Source organism: Neoarius graeffei, chromosome 6 (genome assembly GCF_027579695.1).
Source record: "Neoarius graeffei isolate fNeoGra1 chromosome 6, fNeoGra1.pri, whole genome shotgun sequence".
Lineage (NCBI taxonomy): Eukaryota > Metazoa > Chordata > Actinopteri > Siluriformes > Ariidae > Neoarius > Neoarius graeffei.
The window spans coordinates 3,816,175-3,839,521 of record NC_083574.1 but is presented as its reverse complement, the minus strand read 5'-3'; the positions used below and the strand labels follow the sequence as shown (position 1 = coordinate 3,839,521).

At 41.9% G+C, this 23,347-nt stretch overlaps 1 protein-coding gene across 1 annotated transcript in view; it reads right to left on the bottom strand.

Moving 5' to 3' along the window:
• spon1a (spondin 1a) overlaps positions 1-23,347 on the bottom strand; it is a 223,906-nt gene that overhangs the window by 158,855 nt on the left and 41,704 nt on the right. The window contains exons 4-5 of the mRNA XM_060922817.1: positions 5,551-5,624; positions 5,142-5,264 (exon numbers count right to left, since the gene is read on the bottom strand). Of these exons, the coding sequence (XP_060778800.1) occupies positions 5,142-5,264; positions 5,551-5,624 (197 nt within the window). The remainder of the gene's footprint in view (positions 1-5,141; positions 5,265-5,550; positions 5,625-23,347) is intronic.

Genomic DNA, 23,347 nt, shown 5'->3' with positions numbered 1-23,347 from the left:
CCTCTTTAGTCCGAATGACACGGCGTCCCTGATTTCCATAAAGAACTTCAAATTTTGATTCGTCTGACCACAGAACAGTTTTCCACTTTGCCACAGTCCATTTTAAATGAGCCTTGGCCCAGAGAAGACGTCTGCGCTTCTGGATCATGTTTAGATACGGATGGCACGGTGAATTGTGTTCACAGATAATGTTCTCTGGAAATATTCCTGAGCCCATTTTGTGATTTCCAATACAGAAGCATGCCTGTATGTGATGCAGTGCCGTCTAAGGGCCCGAAGATCACGGGCACCCAGTATGGTTTTCCGGCCTTGACCCTTACGCACAGAGATTCTTCCAGATTCTCTGAATCTTTTGATGATATTATGCACTGTAGATGATGATATGTTCAAACTCTTTGCAATTTTACACTGTCAAACTCCTTTCTGATATTGCTCCACTATTTGTTGGCGCAGAATTAGGGGGATTGGTGATCCTCTTCCCATCTTTACTTCTGAGAGCCGCTGCCACTCCAAGATGCTCTTTTTATACCCAGTCATGTTAATGACCTTTTGCCAATTGACCTAATGAGCTGCAATTTGGTCCTCCAGCTGTTCCTTTTTTGTACCTTTAACTTTTCCAGCCTCTTATTGCCCCTGTCCCAACTTTTTTGAGATGTGTTGCTGTCATGAAATTTCAAATAAGCCAATATTTGGCATGAAATTTCAAAATGTCTCACTTTTGACATCTGATATGGTGTCTATGTTCTATTGTGAATACAATATCAGTTTTTGAGACTTGTAAATTATTGCATTCCATTTTTATTTACAATTTGTACTTTGTCCCAACTTTTTTGGAATCGGGGTTGTATTACTATTATTACTACCACTGTTAATACTACGACTGTACTGCTTCCTAATATTGTTAGTATTACTATTACTCTTATTATTGTTCTAACTACTACCACAACCACTAAAACTACCAGTGTTACTACTACTGTTTCTAATAGTGTTAGTCTCACTACCACTCTTACTATTGCCGTTACTATTACTGTTACAATTTCTGTAAGTACAACTATTACTCCTATCACAAATACCAATACTGCCAGTGTTACTATTGCTATATCACTATTATCACTACTACTACTACTACTACTACTACTAATAATAATAATAATATTATTATTATTATTATTATTATTATTATTATTATTATTATTATTATTATTTCCCCTACTATTACTACTATTCTTACTATTGCTGTTATTACTACTGTATAGCTACTAATATGACCAGTGCTACTATTACTATAATTACTACTACTGTTGCAATCACTGTCACTATTCCTGTAACTACAACTAATACTATTACAATTATACTGTTAATACTACTACTGTACTACTTCCTAATATTGTTAATATTACTATTACTCTTATTATTGTTCTGACTATGACCGACAGATCTTTTTTTTTTTCGTTTCCGTTTCCGGTTGAGAGTACGTCGTGCACATTCTGGCTGCCGCTTCTCACCAGAGCTTTTGCATTTTATTTTTATTTTCTTTCTTTTTTAATTTTTATTTATTTATTTTTTCTGTGTGTTTGTGTAGTTTGATGTTTGTTTGTGTGTTTTGTCCGCCGGTTGTGGTGTAGCTCCGGACCCAGTTTTGGGCGTTGGTTCCCTCCAGGCCTTGGTTCGCTGTGGGCGATGCCGGCGCTCCCAGCTGTGGACTGCAGTGAGCTCGCTGCTCATTTTACATTGTGGTTGTCCAGCGCTCTGTGCTTTAATGCTTGGCGTGATGTTCCGAGCGATGTTGCTCGGTGGCGTCGCGGCGGCTGTGCAGGCGGTTTGGGACACACCAGTGCTCTGCGTGGCGGAGCTTCTCTGCTCGCTTTGTGGATCCATGGCGTGGTGTTCGGGCGATGTGGCTGGCGTCGTCGCGGCGGCTGTGCTGGAGATGTGGGACTCGTTTTCATGCGCCTTTCGGTGGGACTGTGGCTGCTACACCATGGGAATTACATCCTGACCCCTACTTGGTGGACTTTTTACTTTTTATTATTTATTCATTTATTTATTATTTTTTTCCTTTTATTTATGTATTTATTTATTTATTTGTCTATTATTGTAAAGCGTCCTTGGGTTTCTTGAAAGGCGCTATATAAATTAAACTTATTATTATTATTATTATTATTATTACGACCACAACGACAAATAATACCAGTGTTACTACTACTATGACTACTACCACCACTCACTATAATAATAAGAAGAAGAAGAAGAAGAAGAGGAAGAAGAAGAAGATGGACTAAATCCAGGATGAAAAATTGAACTTGTATGGTAAAAAAAAGAGCTGAATAAAGTATTACAAATAAAAACACCTAAACTAGTCTTGCAACAAAAAATAATTTGTTAAAACATAAGAAAGGATAAAGCTGCACTATAACCATTTTTAAAGAGCCTGCTTGTGAAACTACAAAAAAAAAAAACTTAATCCCTGACTAGCCTCTTGATCAGATCTCGTGTGAAGAGTCCAGACTGTGGTGGGATTTTAAAGCCTCTGATGTAATTTCATTCTGCGGTATGAACTATTTCTCCAGAACAACAGTGCGCGTACAAACATCTTGGGCAGAATAATCTTCTCACCCTGTGTGTACAGTTAATCCCTCAGCCCAATCCATCAGTCCACAAGTCTCTCAGTGATCAGATCTTGATGTCCAAACCCTGATTTTCATATTTCCTGTCAAACGCAGCCCTTTCGTGTCACCCAGTAATACCCATGAAGAACATATAAGTCTCTAGAGAAATGTGAAGCGCTCCTTTCAGATGGCCAAGTAGTGCAGATGATCTGGGAAACTCAATGAAGCTTGGTTTGTCTTTCCAGCAGAAGATTTTTGTTCTCCAAAATTTCGTTCAGAGTTTCTTTCTCAGACCCTTTCTTCTTGGCTCGACCTCGTCCCGGCTAGCACAGCGTTCCAGGAAGAACAGAGCAGAAATGTCATGAAGATAAATCTGAAGTGTTAAACATGCCAGAGAAATGGAGGTGATGCTGATATTTATTTGCTATATTTGTGTCTGATGATATTGAGGAATAAAATTAGTCAGACGACAGGTGGCTTCATGCTGCACCTTCTCCTTTGTGCTGTTTCGAACAATTCCTTCCCACCTGTTTCACACAGCATCCCCCCCCCTTAACCTTGGTGTATATGCAGGCAAGTAAAATCAATTACACACAGTTTCAGTTTCCTAAGCTCATAAAATTCACTACTGGCCTTATCTCGTTTTCAGACTCCTTTTTCATCAGCATATCGATCCGAGTTGTGAGAGCTCGAGCTCAAGTTGAGAGTGCCGGTAATCCCTCGTCTTAAATTACTCCCAGGAAGGCAGTTTCAGAAGGTCAAAAAAGCCCTCAGAGAACAAGACTGGGGATATCGATTCTAAAGGTGGAGGTTTAAAAGCATTTAACATTTTCGAGTCAATTTTAGCAGAGTAGGAGATGGATTTGAGACTAAATCCATTATTTGGATAAAAATAAGTTGTATAAATCAACAATGGTGGTTTTGAAGTAACTGTATAAACACCCAGTGTGTAAACCCCAGAATTCCCCAGAACCCAGAGATGGTTCTGCCTGGATATTTCAAACTCTGACCCATATAGGATGAAATCCATGTTGGTTACTCTCCAACCATGGCATCATCAAAGACATCTCCAGATCTGATCCAGATTCATGCAAGAATTTAATCTCCAGATTCTTGGGGGTTTGGCACAGTGACCATGATTCAATTTAAGAAACAATTTAAGAACTTGGCAGAAATCAAGCACCTTCTGAGAGAAACCAGCTCCTGATCATTCCTAAATAAGATGGAGCTACAACTGGGATCATGGGTTGTATTCAGAAGAGATCACAATCAAACTCTTTGGCCATGAACATTAAAAAGATGGGAATGCATACCAGGAAAAGCCTCCAGAGCTACTGTAAGAGATGGTGCACATTTATATGACTGATGCAGAATTCCTCTAATTACTAAGGACTAAGCCCAAACTTGTCTGTCTGGAGGTTATGATTTAGCCACAGATTGATCCATTAACTAAAGAACAACCCCAAAATACATCTAAATCTACACAGAAATGGTTGCGGGACATGGAATTATTCTGTAATGGTCATGAAAATCTGTCCAAGTCTCCAAAATTGAAAATATAAAGAAGATTGAGGAGGAGGAGGACAAAGAAGATGATGATGATGAGGAAGAGGAGGAGAAGGAAGATGGTGATGATGATGAGGAGGAAGATGATGATGATGATGAGGAGGAGGAGGAGGAGGAGGAGGAACATGATGATGGTGATGCTGAGGAGAAGGATGATGATGAGGAGGAGGATGGTGGCGATGAGGAGGAGGAAGCCGATGATGATGAGGAGGAGGAGAAGGAAGAGGAGATGGATGATGATGATGATGGGGAGGGGCAGGAAGATGCTGATGAGGAGGAGGAGAAAGAGGATAATCATGAGGAGGAGGAGGAACATGATGATGGTGATGCTGAGGAGAAGGAAGATGAGGAGGAGGAAGAGGAGGAGGAATCCGATGATGAGGAGGAGGAGAAGGAAGAGGAAACAAATGATGATGATGGGGAGGATGAGAAAGAGGACGATGATGATGAGGAGGAGGAGGAAGAAGAAGAAGATGATGAGGAGGGAGATGAGGAAGAAGAAGATGATGATGATGAGGAGGAGGAGGAATAAGATGAAGAGGGAGATGAGGAGGAAGAAGAAGAAGATGATGATGAGGATGATGATGAGGGGGAGGATGAGGATGATGAGGATGATAATGAGGAGGCGGAAGAAGATGATGAGGAGGAACATGATGGTGATGCTGAGGAGGAGGAAGAAGAAGAAGATGATGATGATGATGAGAAGGAGGACGAGGAGGAAGATGAGGAAGAGGAGACTCCAGCATCCTTGGAAAGTGTCTCAAACCCTTGTTGGACATCACAGAAAGTGGTTGGCTGTTGTTCTCCACTCCATGACTATATACACTGAAAGATCTGAACCCAGTGTTTTGTAGAGAAACGTACACTTAAAAAAAAAAAAGATCAAACTCTCAGCAACCCCATGTCTGATTAATACAGATACCTTGTCATTCAGTGCGTACAGCGTGTGCTATGTTCCTAACTCACTGGGGTAGTCTTTGGGGTGGAGTTTCTCGGACCAGTTCCCGTAGAAGGTCACTCTGTACTTGGCTGTTCCACAGGCACAGCAATCCAGCAGAGGTTTTTCAGTGACCTCACCATATAATGGCTCTGGAGAGGAGAAAATAAAAAATAAAAAAACACCCAGAATATTTACACACACACACACATACACACACACACACACACACACACACACAGTGGCATCTTGGCAGCCCACCGTCCTGCACAGTGGGGGTCTGCCTTCACTGAACAACATCAACATGCAGTGTAAAAGTGGAGCGATGAAGGACAAGAAGAAGAGGAGAACAGCGTGGCACTTAAACCAATCAGAGTCGAGATCCACAGAGGGAACATAAAGCTCTGGAGAACAGAATGTGGAGAACCAAAGCCTCACCTTTCTCACACAGTCGCTTTGTGAGAGACCCTTCATCCTGGAAAGAGATGATCTTCCTCTGAATGATGCTCGCCCTACAAAACAAAACGAGGAGAGACATGATGAGTCGAGTCGAGTCGAGACAAAAAGGGAATAAAAATAAAGAGAAGTGAAAAGATGAGATGAGAAGAAGAGAGAGGAGGTGAGAAAGAATAGAATAGGAGGAACAACAGATGAGAAAAGAGAACAGACACAATGATAGAAGGGAAGTGAAAAAATGAGAAGAAACAAGAAGAAGTGAAGAGAGAAAAGAGGGAAGACGAGAAACAAAAAGCTGAGTAAATGAAGCAAAGAGAAAGCAAGAGGGGATCTGAGATGAGAGGATGAGAAGAAAAGAGAAAGAAGAGAAAAGAATAGAAGAGAGAGGGAGGAATAAGAGAAGACAAGAAGAAAAAGAAAGAAAAGAAACCAGATGCAATGATAGAGAAGAGAAGTGAAAAATAAGAAGAAATGAAGAAAGGATTAGAACACATGAGATGAAGGAGGGAAGCCAAGAGACAAGAAAGAAGAGAATTGAAGGACCAATAAGAGACAAGAACAGAAAGAAAGAGAAAAGAGAACAGACACAATGATAGAAGAGAACTGAAGAGAAGAAAAAATGATAAGGAAGAAGGAGAATAAACGAAGAGAGAAAAGAGGGAAGACAAGATACAAGAAAAGAGGAGACAAGAAAGAAGGGAATTGAAGGACCAATTGCTGGGTTTCAGTCACGTGACTTTTCTGAGCGGAAAGTTTTACCGGAAGTGAAATAGCTGGTGGTCTAATTGGCTGCCGTAATGCAAACAACTAGCGATAACTTATCAGCGTACGCTCGTAACCTAGAAGCCACTGCTCGCTTTCGATATATTCAGAAGATTGCTGTGTGCAATGGAATCGACGCCTACAGTCTGGGAAAGAAGGATTTGTCATACGATCTCGAAAACTACCCTTCAGTCGAGTTCCCCGACATCTCCAACTATCTGGTGTTGCAGACGTCCTTCTACACCGCAAAACAGATGAAAGCGTGGAAGAGTATGGAGGCGTACAACTTTTTTGTACGTGGCTGGGTAAAGGACCTCGCTATCAAGTCGCTGCCCAGTGAATCCTGGATTGGTTTTGCCCGTGTGAGTATTTTTTTAAGCTTTTTGTTCGCGTCTTTACAACGAAGCGCTGCAAGTTGAAGTGTAAACAAACAACAGTTGGTTTGATTCTCACTTGTCTTGGCTCTTATCTCTCAGCTAAATCATTCACAAAGATCATCAGAAACCCCTTTAAAGGAGAACCGAAGGCATTATTTTTATTATCAAAATTCTATTTATCTCATTTTATTAAATATAGGAATGCATTTTTGATAGCTATTTTGCCACTGCTATAGCAAGTTATGAGTGTTTGAAATATGCTCTGTAATATATGTCAGTGCAATAGCCTTATCAAATCAGTCTCATGTAAAAAGGGATCAGTATCATAAATTCATTAATCATTAATTCAAGTGTCTAATAGTTTATAGCTAAACTATTAAAATCAATGGAATAACTTAGTGGTGATGCTGCTATAGTTTTAGTGAGTATTGTAGCTCTAATGTAATACGTTTACTCTAGATCTATAACATTCATATAACAACCCAATGGGCGAAGGCAATTGTTTGGCAGAGGTTGGCACTCAGTGGATATTGTAGCAATAGACAGGACACAGTTTACTCCAAAGGTACCATTTATTGAAATAGCTGACATGAATTAGCAAACTAATACTGATCAGATATAGCAACAATAGCAGCCAAGGAATAATTCAATATAAATGGTGATACAGTGTATACAAGAAATAATCAGTAGTGTAAAAAGCAATAGTCAGTAGTAAGTAGAATAATAATTAAAGCCGCAAGCGGCCTTGACGGGCCCTCACGCCAGCGGCCAAGGGGGGCGGGGGCATGCGTCCCCGCGAAATACCTTCCACAGCTTCTTCGGCAAGAGACATGACTCCCACAATGGCGACAAAGCACAGAATTGGACACATGGCAACAATAGGGTCTCGCACTGTACGGTGCTCGGGGCCTAATAATAATAATAATAATAATAATAATAATAATAATAATAATCCTTCAAAAACAATAGGGTCTCGCACTGAACGGTGCTCGGGCCCTAATAATAATAATAATAACTAGAAACTATATGCCAAGCAGGCACCTTAAAGCGAGAGGCAAAAATCACAACACGTTAGGGGGCGCTATAGAGGCCCTGAGGCCCACCTGGATCTGGGCTTCTGGTTCTCAGTAGCGGTGGCAGTCTAAGAAAAAGGAGCCAAATTTCGTGCGTTGTCGACCATGGCAAGTGCCCCAATAAGGGTCTTGTAAAGAGTTTGCTTGCCAAGTTTGACAAATCAGAAGCTGCAATATCATTTCTGCCATAACCAGCACCCCCAGGGGCGAAAGTGCACAAAATTTGGCATACATGTCAGGTGAGCTATGAAGAGTGTGCGTATGAAGTTTGATGACAATTGAGTAAATAGAAGATGAGATATAGATTTTTGAAGAATAAAATTTTTGGTTTTTCCCATGTCAGTAGGTGGCGCTATGCTGTACATGAGCGATTATGAGTTGGAAAAATAAGTGTCTACAACAGCAACGCACTATCACAAGGTAGTGGTGTGAAGGAAAAGCATTATGGAATTATTTACCAAAAACCCGTTTTGGAGCAATTGCGTCGGCCAAAAACAGCGCCCCCCATGGACGAAAATTCCCAAAATGTGGTATACATGACATGGGAGGTAGTAAGAGGGTGGCCGTGAAGTTTGACCAAATTTGAGGAAAGATTGGAATTTTTGCCCAAAAATAGCGCCCCCAGTGGCGAAATATCACAGAAAGTGGGTAACATGTCAGAAGCCCAATGAGTGATTTGTGTGTGAAGTATGAGCAGTTTTGAGCAATTAGAAGATTTGTTATGAATTTTTAAGCATGTAAAATTTTGCATTGAAAATTGATTGACATATAACTTCTGAACGGTTTATGCTATGTGAAATGTATTTAGTAACTTTTGTCAGCCATGTCTGTAGATGATGTGTATCAATTTTGGTGACATTCCTATGAACGGTCTAGGAGGAGTTGCGCCGTCTTCGTGACCATGCATTTCGCACAAAAGTGAAATTACCTCACTTCCTGTTGGGCGTGGCTAATGCATTGGCATTACATTTTTGTCCGGCTTAGTGAGATACATATGCGTACCAAATGGCATGCCACTACTACAAACTACATGGCAACCAGGCACCTTAATGCGGGAGGCCAAAATCACAACGACTTAGGGGGCGCTATAGAGGCCCTGAGCCCCGGCCAAGTTTGGGCTTTTGGTTCTGAGTAGCGGTGGCAATTCTCGGAACTGGTGCCAAATTTCGTGCGTTTTCGCCCATGGCAAGCGCCCCGAAAATGGCCCAACAGCGGAGAAAAATAAAGAAGAAGAAGAAGAAGAAGAAGAAGAAAAAGAAGAAGAAGAAGAATAGTGAACTCTTACAAGATCAATAGGGCCTTCGCCCATTCGGGCTCGGGCCCTAACCAGCAGTAAACAGAGTAAGAAATTAGCAGTGAATATGATGATAACTGAGGCACTAATGGTGATCAGAAGTAATGGCTATATGCAATTGTTACAGTGCAGGGGCGAGAGGATGTTAAAATGTGAGAGGGAAATCACGTGTTTATGTGTGTGTGTGTGTGTGTGTGTGTGTGTGTGTGTGTGTGTGCGTGCGTGCACGCGCAGCTGTGCACTAATGGGATGAGGAGGAGCTCGGGATAGAGAGCATGTGCAGGCGCACAACAAGGAGAAGGGGAGTGAGGGAACGAGGCGATGCGCGTGGGAGTGTAACAAAGGGATCTGTAGCTTAAAACTAGTCCAGCTAGGCCTTAAACCCCAAACTTCAACTCAACCCTTAGCTACTCCTGAAATCCCAATGTTGAGGGCTGTAGTGTGATGGAGGGAGTTAAAAAGAGAGTGAGAGAGAGAGAGAGAGAGAGAGAGAGAAAACGCATGCACAATCTGACTAAATACAGATAGTAAACTAAGCAAATCAAACAACACGCGGTCTAAGACTGACTTTCATCTCATCTCATCTCATTATCTGTAGCCGCTTTATCCTGTTCTACAGGGCCGCAGGCAAGCTGGAGCCTATCCCAGCTGACTACGGGTGAAAGGCAGGGTACACCCTGGACAAGTCGCCAGGTCATCACAGGGCTGACACATAGACACAGACAACCATTCACACTCACATTCACACCTACGCTCAATTTAGAGTCACCAGTTAACCTAACCTGCATGTCTTTGGACTGTGGGGGAAACCGGAGCACCCGGAGGAAACCCACGCGGACACGGGGAGAACATGCAAACTCCGCACAGAAAGGCCCTCGCCAGCCACGGGGCTCGAACCCAGACCTTCTTGCTGTGAGGCGACAGCGCTAACCACTACACCACCGTGCCGCCACCGACTTTCATGTGAATCAAAATGTGAGCATTTAAACCATGAATGAATTCAAATAAACAACGCTCTTCACATGAACTAACCAAAACTAAGACTAACAATTGCCCAGATGCCAGCCTTACTTGAGATCGCGCTTGCTTGGCGACTGAAAGTGTGCCGTCTGTTATCCGAAGACAGCACAGAGTGCAGGTCCAGGGAGAAAACAGTTCTGTTCCTTTTGCTTTTACAGCTCGTCAGCTGAAGATCTTCGGTGTCCCGTCGGTCATCCAATGATCTGGAAGGAACCTTGTTTGTAGTTCGTAAACGTTACGAAAGGGAAAAGGGATTCGGTCGCCTTTTCTCTTTAAAATATTGCGGCTGCAGTAACTAACCGGTTCAGTTAGTATTATTGCAACTATGCGAAGATCAAATATATTGAACTTTGGCTAAAGGTCCAGTATCAATAGCTCGTTCTTTGTCCTTTGTTCTTCTGTAGCACAGATGCAACGACGTCTCTTTCACGTGTAGGGATAACGCCAGAGAGGAAGAATTTTGATTTCGCCGTGGGTTTTAAAGCACAGTCGTGACGCCACTGTATTTGGTATCACCTCTGTATCCAATACCATTACAGGGAGTCAGAAGAATGGGCGGAGATAGAACACGGCATCAATGCTGTAACAGTGAAAGAGGAGGTCCATAAAGTGAAGCAGGGAATTGTGGGTACTATGGCTATGGCATGGCAGCCCCCCCACATATATCAGTCCATATGTCAAAGCAACGGCTGTAAATGAGATTCGTTGAGACCTGTACAAGACATCGTAGGACGGAAGTAAAACGTACAGCAGAAATCAAAGTGACCAACATCTGCCAACGTTGTCAAAGACGCGCACACCCTCTTTCGAATGCTGATGTAATCAAGCCGGAAGTTTTGTTTGTTTTGATAGCAATCAGGAAAGTTTGAAAAAAGTAGGCAGTAATCGTCATTTAAACTCGTTTTTGTGCAATGCTTCGTTTGGAAAACAGTTTTCAAAATGGCGGCACTGACACCTGGCTGACACTTCACGTTTCGAAGTCTCGCACAAGTCTCGTGAAGATCACATGGATAAGCGACGCCTGCCGTGGAGCAAACAAACTAAATTCAACACGGCTAAAAACCGAATAGGCTGATAAGTATAATATTTAATTGCAATTAGTTGCCAATACGAGTCACGATATAAGGTTACTAAAAGTGAAAACGTAATTGAATAACACGTTAATTAAGAAATAAAGCAAGTTTAAAAATGACTTCAGTTCCCCTTTAAAGACCTGGATCTGAGTTAAACAAGACGGAGAAGAAGTGATCACGGCGCATTGTAACTGTACGGCTGGGGAAGAATTTTGTCGCGACCTTCATGCATATGGACTTTGTGAGGAGTAAACTAAGAAACAGCTGGGGACTTTAGCGCTTCGTGACTAAAAAAAAAAGTACCATAAAATAACGACACATAGCAAGAAAAGTACTTGGAAAACACTCAGGACAGAGCTGAGAGGGAAATACAAACCTTTCACCAAGTGATCACTGCAAACTCGAGCACGCTCGAGCACGCTCCCTTCGATTTCAGTCAGAGGATCAAAAGCCAACTTTCTCCACGTCTTTTTGTGAAATCCTGTGTTCATTCACCCTTTTTTTATTAGTTCATGAAGAAACTTTTATCAGTTTCACAGTTTGATCGATTCGAACAACCTAAAACAGCACAAGCGTAAGGCATTTTTCATGCGAGCAATGCACCTTCTCCGTACAAACGCTTTATCAGCTGAGCTTTAGACCGCCGGCTAAAGTTTTGAATAATTAATGAGGCGGATGTGACGTCACGTGAAACCCAGCAAAAAGGGACAAGAACAGAAAGAAAGAGAACAGATGCAATGATAGGAGAGAAGCGAAGAGAAGAAAAAAATGACAAGGAAGAAGGAGAATAAACGAAGAGAGAAAAGAGGGAAGACAGGATACAAGAAGCTGAGTAAAAGAAAAGAGGAGACAAGAAAGAAGGGAATTGAAGGACCAATTGCTGGGTTTCAGTCACGTGACTTTTCTGAGCGGAAAGTTTTACCGGAAGCGAAATAGCTGGTGGTCTAATCGGCTGCCGTAGTGCAAACAACGAGCGATAACTTATCAGCGTACGCTCGTAACCTAGAAGCCACTGCTCGCTTTCGATATATTCAGAAGATTGCTATGTGCAATGGAATCGACCCCGACAGTCTGGGAAAGAAGGATTTGTCATACGATCTCGAAAACTACCCTTCAGTCGAGTTCCCCGACATCTCCAACTATCTGGTGTTGCAGACGTCCTTCTACACCGCAAAACAGATGAAAGCGTGGAAGAGTATGGAGGCGTACAACTTTTTTGTATATGGCTGGGTAAAGGACCTCGCTATCAAGTCGCTGCCCAGTGAATCCTGGATTGTTTTTGCCCGTGTGAGTATTTTTTTAAGCTTTTCATTCGCATCTTTACAATGAAGCACTGCAAGTTGAAGTGTTGGCTTGATTCTCACTTGTCTTGGCTCTTATCTCTCAGCTAAATCATTCACAAAGCTCATCAGAAACCCCTTTAAAGGAGAACCGAAGGCATTATTTTTATTATCAAAATTCTATTTATCGCATTTTATCCATTTTATCCAATTTATCCAGTGATAGGAGAGAAGCGAAGAGAAGAGAAAAAATGAGAAGAAACAAGAAGAAATGAGGACAAAGAGACAAAAATCTGAGTAAAAGAGGAGAAGAGAGAGAGAGGATCTGAGATGAGAGGATGAGAAGAAAAGAGAAAAGAAGCAAAAGAGAGGAGACAAGAAAGAAGACAATAAAAGAGAAGAGAGAAGGAAGAATAAGAGACAAGAAGAAAGAGAAAACAAACCAGACACAATGATAGAAGAGAAAAAAGAAATGGAGAGGGAAAAAAGGGAAGACCAGAGAAAAAAAAAGGTGAGTAACAAAAGAGAAGAGAAGAGAAGAGAAGAGAAGAGAAGAGAAGAGAAGAGGAACATGGCAGTGAGGTGTCTGATGATGAGCGATGGTGTAATCAGGACGTCCTGCAGCCTGATTGTAGTCGCTGATGAAACAGAGGCGCGCGTCGGACTGAAAGCTGAGACTCCATCAGCGCGGCTCTGCTCCAGTCTCAGCAGGAGACAGTCGTGTGTTTACGTTCACCCGGAACGCATTACACGAGCAGCGTCTCAGAAATGTTGAGTCGGTTAATTAACAGTGTGACTGATTTCTTCCTCCTCGTGTCGTATTAAACACTGTTATTACACAAGTCCTGAACAGCACCGTCATGTCTCTCTCTCTCTCAGTCCTTTACTGATTCTTTCCTCTCACTTGGTTTCATAAAGTCTCCAGACCTATTTATATCCATAAACAATTCATTCCACCTGTTTTCCACCTGAAACCACACCGCCAGCGTGTCGTGCCTTTCATCCCTCCAGTTTCCTCGTTTACTTTCACTGCAGTTTTCTCAAAGATATAACGTGTGTAATGTAACAGTGTGTACGTTTGCAGACATATGTTTAAAAATGTCTTGATTGGTAATTACAGTGGTGCTTGAAAGTTTGTGAGCCCTTTAGAATTTTCTATATTTCTGCATAAATATGGCCTAAAACATCACCAGATTTCCACACAAGTCCTAAAAGTAGATAAAGAGAACCCAGTTAAACAAATGAGACAAAAATATTATACTTGCTCATTTATTTATTGAGGAAAATGATCCAATATTACATATCTGTGAGTGGCAAAAGTATGTGAAACTCTAGGATTAGCAGTTAATTTGAAGGTGAAATTAGAGTCAGGTGTTTTCAATCAATGGGATGACAATCAGGTGTGAGTGGGCACCCTGTTTTATTTAAAGAACAGGGATCTATCAAAGTCTGATCTTCACAACACATGTTCATGGAAGTGTATCATGGCACGAACAAAGGAGATTTCTGAGGAGCTCAGAAAAAGCCACAGTCAGACAGATTGTGTACAAATGGAGGAAATTCAAGACCATTGTTACCCTCCCCAGGAGTGGTCGACCAACAAAGATCACTCCAAGAGCAAGGCGTGTAATAGTCAGCGAGGTCACAAAGGACCCCAGGGTAACGTCTAAGCAACTGAAGGCCTCTCTCACATTGGCTAATGTTAATGTTCATGAGTCCACCATCAGGAGAACACTGAACAACAATGGTGTGCATGGCAGGGTTGCAAGGAGAAAGCCACTGCTCTCCAAAAAGAACACTGCTGCTCGTCTGTAGTTTGCTAAAGATCCCGTGGACAAGCCAGAAGGCTACTGGAAAAATGTTTTGTGGATGGATGAGATGAAAATAGAACTTTATGGTTTAAATGAGAAGCGTTATGTTTGGAGAAAGGAAAACACTGCATTCCAGCATTAGAACCTTATCCCATCTGTGAAACATGGTGGTGGTAGTATCATGGTTTGGGCCTGTTTTGCTGCATCTGGGCCAGGACGGCTTGCCATCATTGATGGAACAATGAATTCTGAATTATACCAGCAAATTCTAAAGGAAAATGTCAGGACATCTGTCCATGAACTGAATCTCAAGAGAAGGTGGGTCATGCAGCAAGACAACGACCCTAAGCACACAAGTCGTTCTACCAAAAATGGTTAAAGAAGAATAAAGTTAATGTTTTGGAATGGCCAAGTCAAAGTCCTGACCTTAATCCAATCGAAATGTTGTGGAAGGACCTGAAGTGAGCAGTTCATGTGAGGAAACCCACCAACATCCCAGAGTTGAAGCTGTTCTGTACGGAGGAATGGGCTAAAATTCCTCCAAGCCGGTGTGCAGGACTGATCAACAGTTACCGCAAATGTTTAGTTGCAGTTATTGCTGCACAAGGGGGTCACACCAGATACTGAAAGCAAAGGTTCACATACTTTTGCCACTCACAGATGTGTAATATTGGATCATTTTCCTCAATAAATAAATGACCAAGTATAATATTTTTGTCTAATTTGTTTAACTGGGTTCTCTTTATCTACTTTTAGGACTTGTGTGAAAATCTGGTGATGTTTTAGGTCATATTTATGCAGAAATATAGAAAATTCTAAAGGGTTCACAAACTTTCAAGCACCACTGTACAAAAAAAAATGAAACACATAAAAAATTAAATATTTATCACATTGGGCGGCACGGTGGTGTAGTGGTTAGCGCTGTTGCCTCACAGCAAGAAGGTCTGGGTTCGAGCCCCGTGGCCGGCGAGGGCCTTTCTTTCTGTGTGGAGTTTGCATGTTCTCCCCGTGTCCGCGTGGGTTTCCTCCGGGTGCTCCGGTTTCCCCCACAGTCCAAAGACATGCAGGTTAGGTTAACTGGTGACTCTAAATTGAGCGTAGGTGTGAATGTGAGTGTGAATGGTTGTCTGTGTCTATGTGTCAGCCCTGTGATGACCTGGCGACTTGTCCAGGGTGTACCCCACCTTTCGCCCGTAGTCAGCTGGGATAGGCTCCAGCTTGCCTGCGACCCTGTAGAACAGGATAAAGCGTCTACAGATAATGAGATGAGATGAGATTTATCACATTCTTTGTTAATTAATCAAACCAAAACCATTCAGGGCCTGTGTTATAAATACATAAAACACATAACATACTGTACACCTTTCATAAGTATATCTAAATTTTGGAAATATATTTTGATCCGTAGTCAATTCTTCTCATTTACAAACGGACTGAATTTCCTGTTCCGAGTCAATGTCCTGAATCCTCTCCTGCGCATTCGCAGGGGAAATCATCTTTCCCCTGATACAGGTTCCATTTTCACTTCTTTCCGACTTTTCTTTCCTGTTTTCTTCTGAAGGCTTGAACACAGTTTCATCAGCCTTGATGCACATTTCATCATCTTTCTTCACCAAACAGGCTGCAATTTGAGCATCATCTGCACCTGCACTTCCTTTTTTTTATCCGAGCCCCGGCACTAAAAACCCCTCCATCACCCCGCCCTGTGCTCCTCCTGCTCCCTGATCCGTGTTCTGCTTCCCTGGTCATGACATTACCTTCTCACCTGTTGGTTTTGTTTTCTGCTCATCAATATCTGATTTGGTCTGGATTTCCAAAGCATTATCAACCACATTAGGTTACACCGTATTGCTCTTCACCACACCCCAAATCTATGCACAATCACCGTCTATCTAGCAAATACGAGCATCTAATCCAAGCTGTCAGCTCTGTGTAAACTCTAAATACATCTTGTGCTTGATTTATTGAAGAATTGTGCATGGAGGAAAATCCATCAAAGGCAAAGTAAAGCACAAAGAGCTGAAAACGACAAACTGGCGACTAAACAGTGAAAGAGCACCAGCTAAATCTTCCAGTAATGCAGCTCAGCCATTGCAGCTCACCAACTACCATGAAGTGCTTTTGGACCAGAGGAACTTTTTCACTTTTTCAGAGTTCTTAGAACTGTTAGAGGAAGCCCCCCCCCCTTTTTTTTGAGGGACTTTTGTAGCTCCTACATCAGGGTAGGTTCTCTTCCAGCACAAGAGGAACCATCAGTGATGTACTGTAAGTGCATGTTGATTGGTTGAACAAGAGCCAATGCAACATTGGCAACTGCCATTTTGAAAAATCTGTGAAAAGTGTTAGCCGTATAAACAACAACAACAACAACTATAACTCTTTTTAAAGTTAGCATTAAAAAGACGGAAAGAAACACGTGTCTAAGCAATATATAAAAATCCTTGGTATAATTTCTTACTAACGTCAGCCAGCTTACGCCGCTTCAGCATTCTGACTGGTGGTGTGAATACAAACAGAAAAAAAAGCCCTAGAAGGTATGTAGTTCCTTTTAATAAGTCTTGAGAACTGTTTGGTCCGAAAGCACCTATAGACATGTACTAAAGGCTCATGTATGCTCCCTTTACGTAAGAAAACAAAATAGTAAAATGCATCCATATCAAACGATGTAACCGTCACTGTCCGTGTGCTTCCATGCATCCTTTACATCAGCATAGACATTAAGCAGTACGTCCTTTAGAGCAGTGTTTCTCAACCACTGGGCCATGATGCACAAAGTGCCATCTAGTGGGCCATGAATTTTTTTCAAGTTCGAAGCCAAATACTAAACAGTTCAGGATGTCATAGTGTCCCAAATCCGGTAGCTGGTTTGGCAAACACTTTTCAAGTGGAATAAATACATTTGTGGGTAAGTTAAGAAGAACAAGCCTTTATTTTTGCCACATTCCTCCTCTACATTTAACCCACACAAACACACAGAGACAGACAGTGCGCACAGAATACATAAATACATTTGTGGGTAAATTATATGGCTCTGTGATGCCTGTTGGAAAAGAAGAGCAGGGAGGATTGAGAATCAAGTGGTTGTGGTTTGTTTTCACCTGATATTAAAACCTGTAGCATCCTGGCAACCTTCTCAAAGACATGGACAAAAAGCCCAGAAATCCCCCCTTATCTGGACAGAAATTATACAGGATTTACTGTATCTAATAGTGTCCTGATCCCCAGATCTTTAACCCAGCTACATATAAAAAGTTGTTCTCCTCCATGCTCTTCTCGGTTTTCATCTGTATGTCCATGTAGAATGATGTCTGCAGCACCAGGTAGCCTGAGATGTCAAGGAACTCAGCGGATGGATAATTTTCCAACTCATAATGAATGAATGACTTTATTTAAACACGATAAGTTGATCAGCAGAGCTGGTGGGGTTGTGCATGTACAGATACAAATAATTACAAATACAAAATAATAAAAATAAAAACAATCTTTAAAAAAAAAAAAGAAAAATTAAAATTTTTAATCCCTTTTGAGTGAGAATGCCCTGCAGGCATGGTTTGGCTTCTGACACATCCATACAGTTTTAAATACAATACCTACATAAAAAAAAATACATAAATAAAAAAGGTTTTACTGCATTTATTTAATTCCTGGGCTCCCATCTGTAACAGGGAGTGATGTCGCATCCCGTTAATACACTTTACAATAAATTATTAGATTCTAATAGAATAGATGAGCCAAAATAATTGGGGATCTTTTTTAATGGGCCCCAACTCATGAGAAAAGGTTGAGAGCCCCTGCCCTAGACGGCAGCTCAGAGTCAAATGTTTCTCCCAACAACAAACACGGCGGTGGTGGAGGAGGAGGAGGAGGAGGAGGAGGAGGAGGGCGTAATAATGTACCTGTTAAAAAAGAGCCAAAATGGAGGCAGTGTTGTAGACTCCGGTAAAATTTCTGACTAAATCGCATCTCAAAAAGCTTCCATCATTTTTTTTAAATTTATTCCTCGTGTCTTGGTTGAACGTTTGGCGACACGGCCACCATGATTTCCAGTGGTACTGTACTGTTTCATCGGTATCTGTAAGGTTTCAGAAAATGTGCACAAATACGAATGAAATGAACACAGAGGACGGACAGAAAGCTCAGTCTATATCTCTGTCTATATACATATTTAACACTGAACATAAATGAGTCCTCCTTGTTTTATAGGGTGCAATTAGTTTTGTCCTCGTCTTATTTAATTTTATTTTATTGTATCGCTGTTTTTCAAATCAATAAAATAACGTGATGGAGTTTCACTGAATTAGTCTATAACTGAAATAAATAAGTGACGTCATCTTGATAGCGCCGTGCGCATATGAAATGACAGTAACTCACTGACAATTATACAACTTAACACCAATTAGTTGTATATTTGTCTCTCTTTATATATATTTTTTTTTTTCAAACTAACTGCATTTCTTGTGTAAATGCTTCTGTAAATAATTTATGAAAACATTTGTTTGGATCTTGTTATGAAGCTAGAGAGGATTGTGTCTTTCATCATATAATCTGGAGAACGTCTGTTTTACGTTGGAGTAATGAATATGACCTACAGTATAAAACAGAGGGTGGAGTCTATGCAAATTGTTGATTAGCATATGACTTGTGGCCCAAAACAGCAATTGTACACACAAATTATCCCAACTGAAGAGCAGGTAGTTTATCTGCTACGGTCATTTTCACTTAATGTAAAGGAACAGCTTTGAAAATGTCTTAATGTTGTCTTCTCATCTCTCATCTCGTTATCTCTAGCCGCTTTATCCTGTTCTACAGGGTCGCAGGCGAGCTGGAGCCTATCCCAGCTGACTACGGGCGAAAGGCGGGGTACACCCTGGACAAGTCGCCAGGTCATCACAGGGCTGACACATAGACACAGACAACCATTCACACTCACATTCACACCTACGCTCAATTTAGAGTCACCAGTTAACCTAACCTGCATGTCTTTGGACTGTGGGGGAAACCGGAGCACCCGGAGGAAACCCACGCGGACACAGGGAGAACATGCAAACTCCGCACAGAAAGGCCCTCGCCGGCCACGGGGCTCGAACCCGGACCTTCTTGCTGTGAGGCGACAGCGCTAACCACTACACCACCGTGCCGCCCTTATTGTTGTCTTATCATTCCTAAATCATTTTTCCCCCTTTAATCATATTATTAGCTTATCTGGCAGACAGGTGATGAGTTTATGCCATCATGTGTTGTCCATCATCCATCTGGCGTCATCCACATTTCATGAAAATCACTTCTTCTCTCTCAGTTTGAAGTTCTGGACTAATTAAGCCTTAATGTCTTGCAGTTCAACAGAAATCGCTTCCTCTCTGTCAATTCCTCGACGTTTTGGATTCTTTCTGGCAAATAGGTCGGTATTCCTAGGGTGGATATCACATCTATACAGTATATAGCTTGTATATAGTGTATGTACTGTAGTGTGCAACATTTATTGCACAACGTGGCCTACTTTAGATCGTTCCTTCTGGACTAGACGGGGCCGGAGTGAGTGACGCCGTCATTGACGGTCTCGTTCTTTACTAAAGTGTTTAAAATGATTATTAGTATGTGATAAAAGTGCTAATATGACTAAAAAAATACCAGGGAGTCGATCTGCAGTAACCAGAAACATTGTTATTGCCATGTCTTCAGGTTCGCTGGTTAACAATGAAGTCGACCTGAAGCTACACATGATACCCAAGACTCCATACAACTCTCCTTTGTCACCAGTGGATACACAACGAAATCCACATTCCATAAGCAGCATAAAGTTTAAAACAGGACTCACCCACAGCTTTAAATCCATTTGGAATATTGCTGTTTGGCTCTACAGATATTTCACAGTGCACATTTCCTAACAGCGAGCTCTGCACCATCAGCGAGAACACTTGCCAGTGCGTATTTATCCAGTGGATGCTGCCAATGCAATAACTGAATAAAATATCGCCGAAGAGGCCTGAATCTCTGTAACCAAACTCATCCCCATGAAGATACAAACAAAATACACTCACTTTATTAGGAAAACCTGCTCTTTTGTTTGATGCAGTTCTCTAATCAGCCAATCCACGATGCATCAAATCACGCAGATACAAATCAAGATCTTCAGTTAATGTTCACAATGTTCAAACATCAGGCTGGGAGAAATTGTGATCTCACTTTCTTTCACTGTAGCATGGGGGTTGGTTTGAGCCAGATGGACTGCTGGTTTGAGTGTTTCAGAACCTGCTGATCTCCTGGGGTTTTGACACACAACAGTCTCTACACAGAATGGTGCGAAAAACAAAAAACATCGTGTGAGTGAGTGACAGTTCTGTGAGTAGAAACAAACCCCTTGTTGATGAGAGAGGGTCAGAGATCAGACAATGGCCAGATTGAGCGGTTTGAGCCGCGAGGAAGGATATAGTAACTCAGATAATCACTCTTTACAAGCGTGGTGAGCAGAAAAGCATCTCAGCAACAGCAGAAGAACACATTAGGTTCAATTCCTGCAGCCAAGAACAGGGATCTTAGAATCAACAAGAAGTTCCTTGAGTGTATCCAGTTTGGAATGCAGTATTATATTATTTTTTTCAAAGTACAGTATACATAAAGAGATGATGCCTAGTTCATATTCTCGTATCAAAATTACAAAACGGATTGCAAAATCATAAGTTTTATCATATGACTTCATCCACGACAACACTTCAGGTCTTCAGGTCCTCTCATACCCCATACGAGAGTCAGATCATGTCAGGAGACCTGCTAATGGGATCCTGTAATCCAGTCCTACCTGCTGCAGGGTCGGGGAGTCAGTGACTAAACCATCTCCTTGGAGTATCCCTTACAGAAAAACCACATGAACTTCACGTGATTTCTCACATGTGGAAAATGTGTTTTGCACATGGGAAATATGTGGTTTTGGCCCAATTTTATGTGAATCACATGCGGGAATGTTTTACACATGTGGTAACATGTTTTCCACATGTGCTCTACATGGTAACACGTTACAAAATCTGATACCATGTATTCCACATGTTACCACATGTGGTAACATGTGATCACATGTGAAATACATGGGAAATTCATGTGTTTTTTCTGTAAGGGTATAGGGAGGGGGGTGGCTGGACACCCTGATGGAATTGTTGACAAATTGCTGTGATATAAGAGGAATAAAACACTTCAACAGTAACTCCGCTTTATCAGACCCACACCATCCTGCCACTGATTATTTTCCTGCGTTTTGTTCGATACCTAAATTAATTATGTATGGACGTGTCTTTGTAGCCCATATTTTAGATTATAAAAACAATTAATTAATTTAAAAAGCTTAAAAATTTTCATGTCGTTTAATCGAACTCGTGACAATTGATGATGTTCGTCCTTTAGGGTTGAAGATGACATGACTTCAATTTGGTGGGTGGCAGTTGTGGGTCCAGAGGTAACTGATGAGGCCAAGGTATGGAGGTATGCTTGGGTATGTGTGGGTTGGTGCTGTAGTGCAGGTGGAGATCGTTCGAGCCTTCCGTGCAGCTCATTTCTTCTGGGCCTTGGAGGTATGTCTCATATATTGTGGGAGCATAAGCACTAATCAATGTTGTGTTCTTTTTGCCTACAAGTGGGAGCTGAGGTGTCATCAGGAGATCATTGTTGCCCTCTCGGAGTTTGGTAAGTTTCTGGGTGAGTTGGGACTTTAGAGCAAATCCAATGCCTGCCTCTCACCATTCAATGCTGCTATGACCATTCCAGAAGAAGGTATAACCACCACCATGTTCCATGACCTGGCCCTTGTCCACTAGACCTGTTTTGCTGAGGGCAGGTATGTCCACCTTGTAGTGAGCTACTTCCCTGGTGACTAGTACAGTTCTTCTCTCTGGACTGTCTGCTTTGAAGTTATCCAGTCGAGTAAGCATGTTCCACGTGCCAAGGTTGAGTACCTTCGTTATCTTTTTGTTGTATTTCGACCACTGAGTGGGATCCCTGCCAGTCACGGTGTGTTGGCCAGGGTGAGATGAAGCAAGCTATGTTTGGGGCACCTTTTCTACCCCTTCCTCCATGGAGGTGAGCAGAGCAAATCCTAAACAGGGCTGCTCAGACACCCAAGGGCCTACTGAACTATGCTGCTGCTTCATTCCAGCAGAGAGCGACCCTGGGCTGCCTGTGTGCAGGTTCATGACTCCAGCTTCCAGTTTTTTCCGCACCTGCTGCTTCACCACTTTTCCATCGCCACAGGACTTGAATTTGAGTTTGAAGTCATGACTTGCACATGATTTGGTTTAGACCGAGGGAGAGTTGTACAGCCGTCAGCCTCACTCTCTCATCCCGACCTAACTGGGTCCTGGGGCAAGACAGAATCAAGACAGCTGGAGCTGGGTCAGGATGCAGTGGATGGCCAACAGTGTTCAAGTCAGTGACAAATTGAATTGACTAAAAATAATCTCTTTGCATGCCAATACAACCACTAATGACGTCGTTGTTCCTATACAGACTTCCATATATGGACTCAAAGATTCCCATCTCTAATAGTAGCTGCCCAAACCTGATCTTATTTGCAATTATAGATTCAAACATCTGCATTTCTGTTAACTTTTAGAAGATGTTCTGTCCATGCTGTAGGCCACGTTATGCTTCATGATATGAAGCCTACAGTATGAAGATAAAACAATGACTCTTTCATTTATTCCTTTATTCTTTTCAGATGGGCGGCAGCTGTACAGTTTCATTTCATCCACATCCTTCTTTTTATGGCCTGACCTTTAAATGTCCATAACGCAGCAATAAATCCTGCATTTCCTCCATCGTTGAATAAACAGATGGGGGAAAAAATGAAGGGATGCCTGAAGAAGCACAGACAGTCCAGAGATCAGATCTCTGAGGGGTTGGAGCTGGTTGCTGTGAACGTGCTGGAAGAGCTAAGCCCCTTCTGTCCTCAAAAGAATAACACATCACATGTACACTTTCATTTGTGGTGTCAATGTTAATCCGCATTCATCATTTTAATGGTGTAAAGCAAATAATTTTGTACTTTCATGGAAACAAGTTTCGCCAATGGTAAGAAAAAGCTCAGAGAACGGTATGGACATGCG